The 15,389-nt window shown below is 48.4% G+C and overlaps 1 protein-coding gene across 3 annotated transcripts in view; it reads right to left on the reverse strand.

Annotated features, from left to right (window-relative positions):
- LOC139227883 (complement decay-accelerating factor-like) overlaps positions 1 to 15,389 on the reverse strand; it is a 72,541-nt gene that overhangs the window by 42,746 nt on the left and 14,406 nt on the right. For all 3 annotated transcript variants that reach the window (XM_070858993.1, XM_070858992.1, XM_070858991.1), the window contains exon 4: positions 9,795 to 9,868. In XM_070858993.1, coding sequence (XP_070715094.1) covers positions 9,795 to 9,868 — 74 coding nt within the window. The remainder of the gene's footprint in view (positions 1 to 9,794; positions 9,869 to 15,389) is intronic.

Raw genomic sequence — 15,389 nt, forward strand, 5'->3', positions numbered from 1 at the left:
GAGCGGGTGTCGGGGCTCGGGTCGGGGCGGAGGGGGGGAGCGGGTGTCGGGTCGGGGGGGGAGCGGGTGTCGGGTCGGGTCTGGTCGGCGGGTGGGGGGGGGGAGTGAGTGTCAGGTCTGGTCGGGCGGGGAGCAGGAGCTGGCCGTGGGAGGAGCCCCAGTGAGGCCATTGGGCCAGGGCTAGGGGCTGCGTGCTTCGGGCCCCTCCCACACAGTTCGGCGCCTGGAGCTGCTGCACTTGCGTGCCGACTGTAGCGCGCATGTGCAGAGGTCCTGGCACTGTTTTCAGCGCCGGGACCTGGCTCCGCCCCCCCCACAGCTCGTGCTGGCTGCGCCGAGGGCCAGTGGACCTGCAAGTAGGTGGAGAATACCGAGGATTCTTTTAGGCGCCGTTTTAGACGTGAAAAACGGGCGCCCAGTTCGGAGGGGCGCCCGTTTTTTTTCTTGTGGAAACTTGGGCCCCTAGTATGGGCAATGAAAGTATAGGTACAGGTATCAATCTTTAAAAAAAAATCAAAAAAATGAAAATAGATGTACTCTATAATAGGTGTTCTCTATTTTAAAAGTTCGGTTTGAGCCTGCCCACGATCCATTATGCATTTATTTAGGAGATAATCCTTGCGATCACCCATTCCTATAATTGTTTCAAAATGGAATGTCCCAAAACATATTAGTACTGCGACCACACATCACCTATGAAGGTTACTCCCATTAAGTTGTAAAGGTTGTTTCAAAGTACCATCACCGGGTGTTTATTTTCATTCTGTGCTACAGAGACACAGTCATACTGCAAGAACCTGTTGTGAGCATTGCAGAATTAGCAACCCTGAATTATACTCTCAGCTCTGCTTTGCTTTTCACTCAAGCAAAGCAGAGCTCTACGCATTCAACGATTAAACAGGCGGTACTTGTTACAGCGTGATAAGCGGTGCACATCGTGACTATGCTAGTGCACCCTCCGTATCCCAAGATGCGATACTCAGTTTGTCCACCTCAAAAGGCTGAGTGGACCATCCAGGATTCAAAGCCAGACCATCTCTCCATCTCTTCCTCCACAATTACCTGCCACTCCTTCCACATGGGAATGACACCGCCGCCCTCCCCACCCCGCAACATCGAACTCCACTGAAATACCTGACACTCTCTTCATAGGCGAATGATGTGGCTCAGTGGGTAGCACCCTCACCTCTGAGGCAGAAGGTTGTGGGTTCAAGTCCCACTCCAGGGACTTGAGCACATAAATCTAGGCTGACGGTCCAGTGCAGTACTGAGGGAATGCTGCACTGTCGGAGGTGCTGTCTTTCAGATGAGATGTTAAACCGAGGCCCCGTCTGCTCTCTCAGGTGGACTTAAAAGATCCCATGGCACTATTTTGAAGACATGCAGGGGCGTTATTCCCAGTGTTCTGGCCAATATTTTTCCCTCAATCAACATAACTAAAACAGATTATCTGGTAATTGCTGTTTGTGGGAGCTTGCTGTGTGCAAATTGGCTCCCACATTTCCTATTTTACACTTCAAAAATATTTCATTGGCTGTAAAGCACTTTGAGATGTCCAGTGGTTGTGAAAGGTGCTGTATAAATGAAAGTCTTTATTTGTTTAACTATTAGCACTGACGGAAGGGCTTAATTCTCTGTTCAAATGCTATCACTGTGTTTTATGGTCTTGTAAAAGTTCAAGAGAATGGATTCACTGGAGGAGAGTTAAAACATACAAGAATCTACAATTTAAACAAAATCATAAAACCGACTGAGGAACAGGATATGATTAATCAAAATTATTTGGGGACTTAAAATTTATGGCAAGCAGTTAGGAAAAATCAATCCCATTGTGTACCAGCTAGGCAAAACTATCACCGGTTTAGAGCACAGTATACTCTGTAGCATTAGTTAATGCAGATACCCTACCTAGTGAAAGTCAAAAACAAGCTTCAGGAAAATGTTATACATCTTACGTATGAGATTTATAATTTTAGTCTGTTACTGAACAAAAATATCAAAGTCAGATTATATTTAAATTGTACCGAAAGAGAAATTGCTAACAAATCAAAGCAAGAGCTGATTCTGTGGCTGGGTGTTCGCAGTGCGAAGCAGCACTCACGGAGGCAGCAGGTTCACAGTGCCTGATTTTCTGTCCGTTCATTTAAATGTATCTAAAATTAGGCACTGAAGGTCTGCGATTTCCTGGCTAAGACCCTTTGTAGTGCTAGGAGTGCCCGATTAGAGCATCAGCCTAGAGGGTTCTAACATGCAAGAACAGGAAACTTTCAGCCTTTTTTTTAAACAAATTAATTCTATACAATCAATAAATTTATGCTTCAAGCGGTATTGCCGTAAATCATGTGTCTTATAGGTAAGGAATTATTTTAAAGGGTTTTTTTAATGTTGAAGTACTTGTTACTTTTATGATTTCTTAGGGAGGTAACAGGTAGGCTTCAGCCCAACAGCTGCAATGAATTTTCCACATTGTATATAGTTGCAGTGTGGCCCATACACTAGAGCCTGGTCTCCAGTCATCCTGGACCCCCTTGCCACTGGACCAAGACCTTGCTCAGCTAAGCCCGTGTGGTAGCCGGTGTTCAACGACCACCCACATTAAAAGAAATCACGCACAGGCATCTTCCACTCCTCTAACATGAAGTCCGAGATCTGGAACGTCAGGATCCTCATGGACAACCCCAACAGCGACAGACCGGAACGCCGCACCGCCATAGTTGCCCGGGAACTTAGACGCTTTACCTTCAACCACTGTCTGTCCTACCTGTGACAGAGACTGTGGTTCCCGTATTGGACTGTGCAGCCACCTGAGAACTCATGCTAAGAGTGGAAGCAAGTCTTCCTCGATTTCGAGGGTCTGCCTATGATGATGATGATGAGTGTCTGTATCGGCTGTCGTGCAGATCGAATGATAGCCCATGGAGTGGCACAACTGTTACACTAGCTAGTTCTTTGAAAGTTGTACTTCTTTTTACAATGGTCTTGTTGGCAATAGATTTTATTTTCTCACCAAGTTTCTCCTCTCCTGAAGATGCCGCCTCCTCTTAAGATATGTTTCCACAAGTACTGGGTATCTCACCAAAGTTACAGTTGTTCATATTCATAGATTATATAACACGGAAACAGGCCATTCAGCCCAACCAGTACATGTCGGCGTTTGCGCCCCACACAAATATTTCTAATCACTTTTACCCACCTAGTTCTCATATCCCTTCATCCCTCTCTTCCTTCGTCGACTTATCCAATCTAATCTTGAATGTTGATATAGTTTCTGTCTCAATCATTAATCCTGGAAGTGAATTCCCGATTCTCACAAGGCTCTGTGTAAAAAAAGATTCTCTTGCCTCTGTTGTAAATCTCTTAAATTTAACCTTGTATCTATGGCCCCTCGATCGAGACCATTCAATTACTGAAAACAACCTACTATTATTTATCTTGTCCCATCCTTTCAGTATTTTAAACATTTCTATCATAATCTGCGTTGTTCTAACGAAAAAGCCTTAACAGCGAGTGTCAGCCGACTATTGGATGGCGGCATTATAGCCAACCACAAACTTGTGGAAACATAGTGCTGTGTGGCAGGGTCAGATTGGTGGAGAACCTTTATCTTACTGATGTTTAGCATAAGGCCCATGCTTTCATACGCCACGGTGAAGGTGTTGAAGATGGCTTGGAGTTCGGCCTCTGAGTGTGCGCAGATGCAAGCATACTGTAGTTCAATGATAGAGGATGGGACAAGCTTGGATTAGCCTAGAGGCAGCGAAGGTTAAACAAGCTCCCATTGGTTCTACAGTTTAGTTCCACTCCAGCGGGAAGCTTGTTGAGAGTGAGATGGAGCATTGCAGCAAGGAAAATCGAGAAAAGTGTTGGTGCGATGACACAGACCTGCTTGACCCCGGTCTGGACATGAAATGGGTCTGTGGTGGATCCGTTGGTCAGGACCACGGCTTGCATGTCATCGTTGAGCAGGCAGAGGAGGGTGACAAACTTTTGGGGGAAGCTGAACTTTTGGGGGCATCAAAATCCATGGCGCAGCCTTGGAAGGGGAACATTTTCCATACTTGGGGAGCCTATTATCAGCAAGTGCAGACATCGATGACGAGGTCCAACACTGCCTCCAGTGTGCCAGCGCACCCTTCGGTTGCCTGAGGAAGAGAGTGTTTGAAGACCAGGACCTCAAATCTGGCATCTAGCTTATGATCTACAGGGCAGTAGTAATACCCACCCTCCTATATGGCTCAGAGACGTGGACCACACACAACAGAAATCTCAAAGCGCTGGAGAAGTACCACCAACGCTGCCTTCGCAAGATCCTGCAAATCCACTGGGAGGATAGACACACCAACATCAGTGTTCTCGCACAGACCACGCTCGACCAGCTCCGTTGGGCGAGCCACATCGTCCGTATGCCTGACATGAGATTCCCAAAACAAATGCTCTACTCGGAACTCTTACACGGCAAGAGAGCCCCAGGTGGGCAGAGGAAACGTTTCAAGGACACCCTTAAAGACTCCTTGATAAAGTGCAGCATCCCCACTGGCACCTGGGAGTCCCTGGCCCAACACTGCTCAAAGTGGAAGAAGAGCATCCGGGAGGGTGCTGAACACTTTGAGTCTTGTCGCCGAGACCATGCAGAAATCAAGTGCAGACAGCGGAAGGAGCGTGTGGCAAACCAGGCTCCCCACCCACCCTTTCCTTCAACCACTGACTGCCCCACCTGTGACAGAGACTGTAATTCCCACATTGGACTGTATAACCACCTGAGAACTCACTTTTAGAGTGGAAGCAAGTCTCTCGATTTCGAGGGACTGCATATGATAATGATGGAAACATACTTTGTAAGGAGCTGCATCTTCAGGGGAGGAGAAACTTGGTGAGAAAGTAAAATCTATTGCCAACTAATATCCACAGACCTGTACTTGTAGTGTTGTATACTGTATAGTATGAGTATTTATAGAGGCTCCTTTACTTCATTAAGTGTCAGTGTTTCATATCTGTTCGTGTTTGTTATTTATAATATAATTACATCACCATCTTAGCATTGGCAATGAACTGGAAGCAATATATTGCCACTAAAGTCAGACACAGTTCCTTGGCATCTGACAATGTATTAATTAGATAATTGGTTTGAGACACACCACTCCAGCTAGAGCTCCGACGATGTGAATTTGTTACGAGAGGCCGAATTGCTGCTGTATATAGTGTTTGAAAATGTGAAAGTTACTCCCTTTTTGTGGATTGCAAAGAACCGGAAGCAAATTCGAAAAGAGAATGTTACTCAGGAATTGCCAGATGCTCATCACAACCTGCATCGCTGACCAATTTCTCCCTCCCTCCCTAACCCAGGGGTGCTCAGGTCAACTGTACTACTACCCCAACCGAGATCAGCACAGGCAGGAGAATGGAACTAGGTACTTTCCTAGTCTGTATTGTTCAGTTCACCATTGGAGTTGCCTGTACTTTCTCAGCCCTCTGGGAAATCACGATACTTTCACTCCAACACCTTTTAACCTCAGTCGAAGAAGAAGACGACTTGCATTTATATAGCACCTTTCATGACCACCAGACGACTCAAAGCACTTTACAGCCAATGAAGTACTTTTTGAAGTGTAGTCACTGTTGTAATGTGGGAAATGCAGCAGCCAATTTGCGCACAGCAAGCTCCCACAAACAGGAACGTGATAATGACCGTATAATCTGTTTTTTTGTTATGTTGATATCGGGATAAATATTGGCCCCAGGACACCAGGGATCACTCCCTTGCTCATCTTCATAATAGTCCCATGGGATCCTTTACATCCACTTGAGAGCGCGGACAGGATCTCGGTTTAGCGTCTCATCTGAAATATAGTATGCAAATAAGCACTGCACTAATATTAAGTATAATTAGAATAGGAAGTGAGGATACAGATAGGACAATAAATGAAAATGGAGTGGCTCCTGCCAACGAACCGGAAGCTACTGGAAGGTCCCAAATTAAAAAAATAACGTTCACAACAGACAGAGGTCTGCGTAAATGCCAACTCTTATTTGCTTTTGATGATCAAAATCCATTTATTATTTGTAATATTTTCCATCTTTACAGTTAAGGTTTGGAGTTCTGTAGAGACTCCGATTTGAGAATAAAAACAGGCAAGAAATACAGAGAAACGAATATTGGCGTTGGATTGGCTCGATAAACATCCTCGTCATTTAAAGGTGGCATGGCAGTTTTTTCCCTTGTTGGAAATAATTTCATTATAAAGAAATGCAAATAAAATTAAAAATGCACATTATTTTCCCATTAGCAATCCAGGCTCAACTTTATCTCAAGTTTTATATGTTTCTCTGGTTTTTTTTGCAGATATTTCCTACCATCTAAGCAAGGTGCCTGCTCAACTTCATTGTCTTTTAAAAACCCACTGAAACTGCACGTGGAACGTTGGCAGCAACCGCATCCAATTGAAAAATAATCCTGTCATGTATCCCACATGGCTACTGTTGGTACTATCACAAGGTGTGCCACCAGATAACCTACAAGTAGTGGGAGACTTGTAGGTTATCTGTACAAAAGACAGGCCACCATGTGTGATCCTCACTCTGGAGTTATCAATAAAGGACTACGGTCAATATAGTTCAAGCACAACACTTTGCCTCGTGGAGTCGTTATCTGAGCATCTAAGGACATAACAATTGCCGATGAGATTACGGACTTTCACGCAAAAATGGCTACCCTTGATACGTTGCAACAGTTCACCGATGGTGATGATTGGGACACCTTTGTGGAGAGGCTCGACCATTTCTTCACAGCAAATGACCTACCAGGAGACAATCCGGCCACACTGGCTGGCAAGCTTAGAGCTATCCTACTAACCAGTTGTGGGACCACCGTCTATGACCAGCGAAGACAACGACCAAGACGTACGAGGAGCTCGTAACATTGATCCATGAGCAACTCAAGCCCAAGGAGAGCATCCTCACAGCCAGACATCAGTTCTATACCCACCGAAGGCCAGGAAATCGCGAAATACGCTGCAGACCTCAGGAGGCTGGCGGCACCGTGTGATTTCGGTGACCACCTCACCGAAGCGCTGCGGGACATTTTTGTCATTGGAATTGGCCATGAGGGCCTTCTTCATAAGCTACTGCCGACAGATACCACAGTCACACTGCAGAAGGCCATCTATGTGAGCCAGGCATTCACGACCTCGACCTGCGGTTCTAGGCAGATGACGCACCCTCAGGACTCAAAACCAGCAAGTACTGTGCACAGAGTGCCGCCTTTTAGAGGCTGGACTGTAGAACGCGAACCTGCTCAGGGGAGAGAGTAGAGGCCCCCGAGTTCCTTAACTCAGAGTCTGCCGAGGGGGGGCTAACCGAGTAGCTCCATGCTGGCATTGCGGAGGGAATCACAGGGCTCACCAGTGCCGTTTTAAAGACTATGTATGCAAAGGCTGCAGCACAAAGGGCCACCTCCAGCAAATGTGTAAGAGAAATATGACTCACTGTGTCGATGAAGAATCTGCAGATGGCCATAAACCCAGCGCGGATTATGAAATGATAGGCAGAGAGGTAGCTCAGTCCCACGACGAGGTATATCGCATGTTTACCTGCACTACCGCGTGTTCCCCATTGAGGATGGAAGTCTCAATTGAGACGTTCCAGTCTTCAGGGAAGTGGACACGGGGGCGGGCCAGTCAGTAATGAATCAAGAAGCCTTTACTCAAGAGGCTATGGGACAATCAAGCTGAACGACCCAAGTTGGTCCTGGTTCAGGCAAAGCTGCGCACCTACACCGATGAACTTATCCCAGTCGTTGGTAGTGCGGATGTCAAGGTACTCCATGATGGTGTGGTGCACAAATGGATTGTTGCAGGTGATGGACCAACGCTACTCGGAGAAGATCCATTGGAAGTGGGAAAATTTCATACCTCCAGTGTTCGACGTCCTCCGCGCTCAGAGGCAAAGCAAGCCCTCACCTGAGAGTGGACCCGGCACCAGAGAGCAGACCAGCACAGTATCTGAGGCACAGATCGCCCAGCATGACTCCGTGGAGATGATCCAGCTGAGACGGCCCGAACGCACCTTCCAGGCTCCAGTGGCAGGACTCCGGAGGAAGAAAATCGGATCCAAAGGTAACTCCCCAGCTTCGGTGGCAGAACCTGGGGAGAAGAGGCTCACCGCAGTCGACATCGTGGATGGAGGAAAGATGGCGCTTGAACCACGAGGTGATGCGCTGAAGAAAAATATGGCGGCGGCCAGACCATGAGGTGCAGCGCTGATGGAGCAACACATGGCACCAAACTGAGATGAGGATTGGGCTAAAGAAAGCAAGGCTATCTTAAAAGAGGCCTGCAACCCACCACACTTAAAGGGACAGTTCCACACACTCAAGAAATGTAATAGCAACTGTGAGTTAGATGTAAATATGTAACTGATAATCAGAGTTGTATACATGCAATAAGCAAGGAAAAGTTGCGCAATTGCAATCGGAGCTACAGGTTATTCACAATAAGTAAAGGAACATTGTGCGATGTAGGCTTTCAACTGCATCCAGCCAATGCAGTGGACAAACACCCATCGGGAGCACACAGGTCTAGCAAGCTACCCAACGCTGCAGCCTGAGTCCCTGGGACCAGAGTGATGCACCATGGAGTGTGGCCACAAGCAGCTAATATATACAAGCTGCAGAGCAAGCGATCTCAGGAGGGCAACGGCACCGGTATCAATACCTTGCCCGTGATCGGCTCTGCCTCGCAGGCACCCGATGGCACCACGAGCCTAAAAAAAACAAACTGTGCTAAGAGGCAGCCCCCAGACCCCATCGCCACCAAGGGCATACCCGGGAACAAAGGTCCATCCACTACAGCTCTCCCAAAGGGGACCGGGACCAGCCAGGATCCCAGCCCAAACAATGCCCAGGCAAGCGAGTCAGCAGTTCCCTGTGCACTGCTAGACGACAGCTCCTCAGGGAGCAGCAGCGACCCAGGGCGCAAAGAAAGAACAGGGAGGTCACAGGCATCTGTGAACCTGCCCGATGTTAGGAGCAACAGCAACAGCCCCGAGAGCCAACCAGGTTCCCACTGCCAGCACTGGGCACCGCGCCGCCATCAGACTACCTGGACACCATCCAGCAGTTCTGGAACTAGCTTGTCCTTACATATTGTTTACCGATCCCCAGTACATATCGATAATGTATCTCACCAGTCGAATGTACTTGTCTCACAACTGAACCACAATGTAATGCAAACTTGTTTTTCTGGACTTGAATGTATATTAATGTGATGAGCCTCCGGCATAATCTATATGTGGGGGGGGGGGGGAAAGAAAGGAGTGGTCAGGGACACACACAAAACACCAACCACTCACCCAAAATAGAAACGACACACCGAGGGTCAACCAGATAGAGCTAAGCCCAGAGCACAGTAAATGCAGAGGCGATTTGCAATAAAGGCTTGGGGGAGAGCGATGTCATGTATCCTACATGGCTACTGTTAGTACTATCACAAGGTGTGCCACCAGAGGGCACAGCAGTGGGAAGACGTGTAGGTTACCTGTATAGGTGTGCCTGGCCTAGTATAAAAGGCAAGCCACCAGATGTGATCCTCACTCTGGAGTTATCAATAAAGGACCAAGGTCACCACAGTTCAAGCACAACACTTTGCCTCGTGGAGTCATTATCTGAGCATCTAAAGATAAAAATCCCTTCACACGTTCTATATTGAGAGCACTCAAGACAAATCCTTGAATCTGATGTGAATCTTTATAACCAACTTTGGGAATTTATGAAGTGAAAACCAAATAGATCAGTTACTCACGTGAACATTCTGGAATCATCTTACTCCATCCATTATTAGTGCAAAGTGCATTTCTTTTACCAAGTAGTTCATAGCTAGAACAAGAAAAACCTGAGGTAAGTGAAAAGTCACCGAATTGTTGGAAAAGATTGATGCAGAAATCCTTTTCAAACTATGATTCAATACAATCAGCAACCCAGTTAGGGATGAGGGTACAGATTTTGTTTTCAGGTTTTGGCTTCAGTGCTGAGGTACATTGTGTCCACCATAAACAACACAGTTAGAGGTTTCAGCCATAATTGCCACTGCTTCAGATTACTTCGAGACAGGCTGCTTTTTTCCAATGTAGCCTGGGAAGCAAAAGTCTGATTTTTACACGTGTGTAACTCCTTAGGGCTGGATTTTCGGGTCTTCGCTCTGTTCATCGCCCCGCAGCAGCGACAATGGCAGCGGTGAGTTGTTTTGTCCGGGTGGTCAGCCTCCAGCACCCGGCAGCGATCCTCGGGTCCGGTTTAGCGGCGGGGCGGAGCAGCACCGCCCAGAAGAGCTGCGTGCAACGCCCCTGGTTGCGACACCGGCGCGAGCTTTGACTTTTGCCTGACCCATCCGCCGGAAATCAGGGCGGTCCAACCATCCCGTCGGCGAAGAGGTGAGTAATGGACTCCTAAGGTAAGTCTTATTGTTTTTTTTAAATTTCTTTTGTGATTTGTGCTGTGGTGGCGGGGGAATGTTTTGCAATATTTTTGTGGGAAGGGGGAGGTTTCGGGTCTTTCCCCCCCCCCCACCCCCCGGGGTGTCTTGGAGCACTCCCAGCCTGGCTCTTTAGCTTGGGATTTTCCCATCCTAGCGACCAAGAGAGGGGTACAACGCCTCCCTTAGCACTGCACCCGCTGTCTCAGGGCCCAGCTGCCCAAACTTAAATTACTGAGGCGCAAACTGTTCCCGGACGCCAACGTTCCTGCCTCGCCCCAAAAACATCGAAGCTGAAAATCCAGCCCAATATGTCTGATTTTCTGATCACAAAACATCTCAGCACAATCACCACCCATTTTAGAGTTTCTGTCCAATCACCCATAAGCCAGCCAGTTAAGCCAGTGCCTGTGAAATAAATTCAGGCAGCGCATGATAAAAGCAGCCCGAATGCATGCATGTTGAGAATGCGGCACATCAGGTGTGGTTGTGCGATGTCTCTGATAGGAAAAACTACAACTCCCATGATACTGCTTTCTCGCCGACATGCACTGTGACCCCTGCACTCTGTCACAACCGATGCCTAGGGTAAGTCAGGCCTCTGCATTTGCTGGTTTTCTTAAAAAATATATTACTGTCCCTGTAAAGTCCTGTCCCCTCAGTACAGATTCACACGAGGCATATAGTGAAGTCAAGGTCACTCTGAACCTACACCTTTATTTCACAGCTCTGGAATGCTGCACTTGCCTGAGACCTGTCCTTATATACCTGTCTCTTGCAAGTGCACCCCTGGTGGTAAGGTATGCTGGTGGTTACAGGTCATATCTTATTACATGTTAGGATACAGTTATATATAATAATGTAAGATACATGACATCACCCTCCCCCCCAAGGTCTTATTGTCTTTATAGGTTCAGTCTCTCAGGTGGTCTACGCTCTTGCGTGGAGCGTCTGAGTTGTGGTTCAGTTGTTTGCCTTGGTGTCTGTTTTTCTTTGGGTGTGGTTGCTGGTATCTCGCCTGGGCTGTCTGTTTCGATTGGTGTGACTGTTGTTGACTCGCCTGGGCTGTCTGTTGGGATTGCCCTTTCCTCAGATTGTTCCCTCTGTCTGTCCACCAGGTGTGGTGCGAGTTCCACATTGTAGTCTGCCTCTGGTTCCGCAGTGTTTTTGGTAAATCTGCTTTTGACTTGGTCCACATGCCTCCGGCAGGTTTTGCCATTGTCCATTTGTACTACCAGTAGCCTGCTTCCTTCCTTGCCCGTTACTGTCCCTGCAAGCCATTTGGGAACCCTGCCATAGTTTAGTACAAACACTTTGTCCCCTATCTCATTCCACCTCTCCCTCGAATTTCTGTCATGGTATTCAGTCAGCTTACAGCGCTTTGCCTCAACGATTTCATGCATGTTTGGGAGGATTAATGAGAGCCTTGTTTTTAAAGTCCTTTTCATCAACAGTTGCGCGGGGGGATCCCAATCAGAGTGCGGATGAGATCTGTATGCCAGCAGCAGTCACGACAGGCGACCCTGCAGAGTGGGATCTTGGATTTTAAGCATGCCTTGTTTAATGATTTGCACTGCTCTCTCCGCCTGGCAGTTGGAGGCCGGCTTGAACGGTGCTGTCTTGACGTGATTTATGCCATGGTCAATTATACAGTCTTGGAATTCTGCGCTGGTGAAGCACGGACCATTGTCACTGACCAATATGTCAGGGATTCCGTGCGTTGCAAACATGGTTGCAAGGCTCTCCACAGTGGTGGAGGTTGTGCTCGAGTTTAAAACGGTGCATTCGATCCACTTTGAAAATGCATCTACAGCTATGAGGAACATTTTGCCCATGAATGGGCCCGCATAGTCTACGTGCACCCGCGACCACGGTTTGGTAGGCCAGGGGCTCAAGGGAGCCTCCCTGGGGGCATTGCTGAGTTGGGCACAAATGGTGCACCTTCGGACACAGAGCTCCAAGTCCGCGTCAATACCAGGCCACCAGACGTGGGATCTGGCTATGGCCTTCATGAGAACGATCCCCGCGTGCTCGCGGTGGAGCTCCCGGACAAATGCCTCTCTGCCTCGCAGAGGCATGACTACTCAGCTGCCCCACATCAGGCAGTCTGCTTGTAGTGATAGCTCATGCATGCGCCTGTGAAAGGGTTTTAATTCCTCGGGGCAGGCATCGCGAGCCTCTGCCCAGTCACTGGTTAGGACACATCTTTTTACTAAGGATAACATGGGGTTGCTGGCCATCCAGGCTCTGATTTGGCGAGTCGTCATGGGCGAACCTGTGGACTCAAAGGCATTGATTGCCATGACTATCTCACAATCCTGTTCATCAGACCTTTCCGTGGTCGCCGGGGATAGCCTGCTGAGCGCGTCGGCACAGTTGTCTGTGCCTGGTCTGTGCCTTATGGTATAGTCATAGGACGCCAGCATGAGTGCCCACCGTTGAATTCGCGTCGAGGCGTTGGTGTTTATTGCCTTGCTCTCAGATAGGAGGGAGGTGAGGGGCTTGTGGTCGGTTTCTAACGCGAACTTGGTCCCGAAAAGGTATCGGTGCATCTTTTTGACACCGTACACGCAGGCGAGCGCCTCCTTCTCTACCATTCCGTACCCGCGCTCCGCCCGCGAAAGTGACCTGGAGGCATAAGCTATGGGTTGTAATTTGCCCGCACTATTGACATGTTGCAAAACGCACCCGACCCCATACACTGACGCATCGCATGTGAGAACTAGCTTTTTACCTGGGTCAAAGAAAGTCAAAACACTGTTGGAACACAGAAGGTTGCGTGCCTTATTGAAGGCACGTTCCTGGGCATCCCCCCAAAACCAATCGCACCCCTTCCTGAGTAGCACATGGAGAGGCTCCAGCAGCGTGCTTAAGTTCTGCATAAAGTTCCCAAAGTAATTGAGTAGCCCGAGAAAGGGGCGCAGTTCTGAGACATTCCGGGGCCTGGGTGCCAGATGAATTGCTTCTGTTTTGGACTCTGTTGGGCGGATTCCATCAGCGGCAATCCTTCTGCCCAAAAATTCAACCTCGGGTGCGAGAAACAGGCACTTGGATTTCTTGACTCGTAGGCCTACCCAATCCAACCGCTTTAGTACTTCCTCCAAATTACGGAGATGGGAGTCGGTGTCCCAGCCCGTGATAAGTATGTCATCTTGAAATACAACCGTCCCCGGGATGGACTTGAGCAGACTCTCCATGTTGCGCTGGAATATGGCAGCTGCCGACCTGATGCCGAATGGGCATCGATTGTACATGAAAAGGCCTCGATGTGTGTTGATGATGGTGAGTAGCTTGGATTCCTCGGTCAATTCTTGCGTCATATACGCAGATGTGAGGTCTAATTTTGAGAAAAGTTTACCTCCAGCCAATGTGGCAAATAAGTCCTCCGCTCTGGGCAGCGGGTACTGGTCCTGTTGGGAGACTCTGTTTATGGTAGATTTATAGTCCCCACAGATTCGTACGGATCCATCAGGCTTCATGACTGGGACGATGGGACTTGCCCAGTCGCTAAATTCCACAGGTGATATAATGCCTTCCCACAGAAGCCTGTCTAGCTCGCGTTCAATCTTTTCCCTCATCATATTGGGTACAGCTCTGGCCTTGTGATGGACCGGTCTAGCATCCTGTGTGATGTAGATTTTGACTTTGGCCCCTTTGAAAGTGTCCACACCTGGCTGAAAGAGATGTTCAAATCGCTTTATAACTGTTGAGCAGGAGGTCCGTTCCTCTAATGACATGGCATGGACATCATCCCATTTCCAGTTTAGTTTTGCCAGCCAGCTTCTCCCCAGCAGTGCTGGGGGGTCTCCGGGGACAATCCACAGGGGAAGTCGGTTCACCGTCCCTTTGTGTGTGACAGAGAACATGGCGCTGCCGAGGACTGGTATGATTTCTTTGGTATAGGTCCTTAGTTTGGTGTCGACCTTTGTGAGTTTTGGTCTGTCTCTTTTATGCGGCCACAGTTGTTCAAATTGTTGAGCGCCCATGAGAGATTGACTCACTCCCATATCCAGCTCCACGTTGACAGATATCCCATTGAGTAGGACCCTCATCGTTATAGGAGACGTCCTGTTGTAGGAGCAGCGGCCATTGATCGTGTTGATCCGCTGTACATCGGTGTCCCGGGTACTGTCCCCACCATCTTCTGGTCTGCTTTCCGACCCATCCGATTTGTATACCAGCCGAGCTGCCGTTTTTTGCACATGCGGGCCAAATGCCCTGTATATTCACAATTTCTGCAAACAGCCTGCTGAAATCAACATCCCCTTGATGAGTGCCCACCCCCACACCTCCAGCACAGACCTGTTCCATTGTTCAAAGTGTTCCCAAAGAATGAGCTGCATCTGGCTGATCTCTCTTGAGCTTCTCTCAGTTTGTAGTTGATTGCTCGCATTGTGGGTTGATGAGGTGTGAACGGCCGTTCCTGTGGCCCTTGATGGCTTCTGCCTGCTGTCGAGAGCCTATTCTCCCGGTGTTGTCTGTGCGTAGGGGTAACAGCTTGTTTAATGCTGTGAACTTCTTGTTCCGATATTTCGTTAGTTGTCGTACCTGCATTGTAAATCAACCTCGTTTCTTCTTCCCCTACCAAGAATGTCTGTGCAACCAGTGCTGCTGCCTCGAAGGTCAGGTTCTTGGTCTCTATGAGCTTTCGGAATATGCCTGCGTGGCCTATTCCTTCAATGAAAAAGTCTCTCAGCATTTCTCTCCTCAGTTCATCGGAGAACTCACATAAACTAGCCAACTTCCAAAGTTCCGCCACGAAGTCGGGTATGCTCTGGCCCACACAGCGTCTGTAGTTGTAGACCTGTGTCTGGCCATGTGTAGGCTGCTCGCTGGCTTCAGGTGGTCTCTTACCAGTGTGCTCAATTCTTCAAACGACTTGCTTGTTGGCACGACTTCTCGGGTGCCATTAGATCCTTCATTAAG

The sequence above is a fragment of the Pristiophorus japonicus genome, chromosome 17 (assembly GCF_044704955.1).
Source record: "Pristiophorus japonicus isolate sPriJap1 chromosome 17, sPriJap1.hap1, whole genome shotgun sequence".
NCBI lineage: Eukaryota > Metazoa > Chordata > Chondrichthyes > Pristiophoridae > Pristiophorus > Pristiophorus japonicus.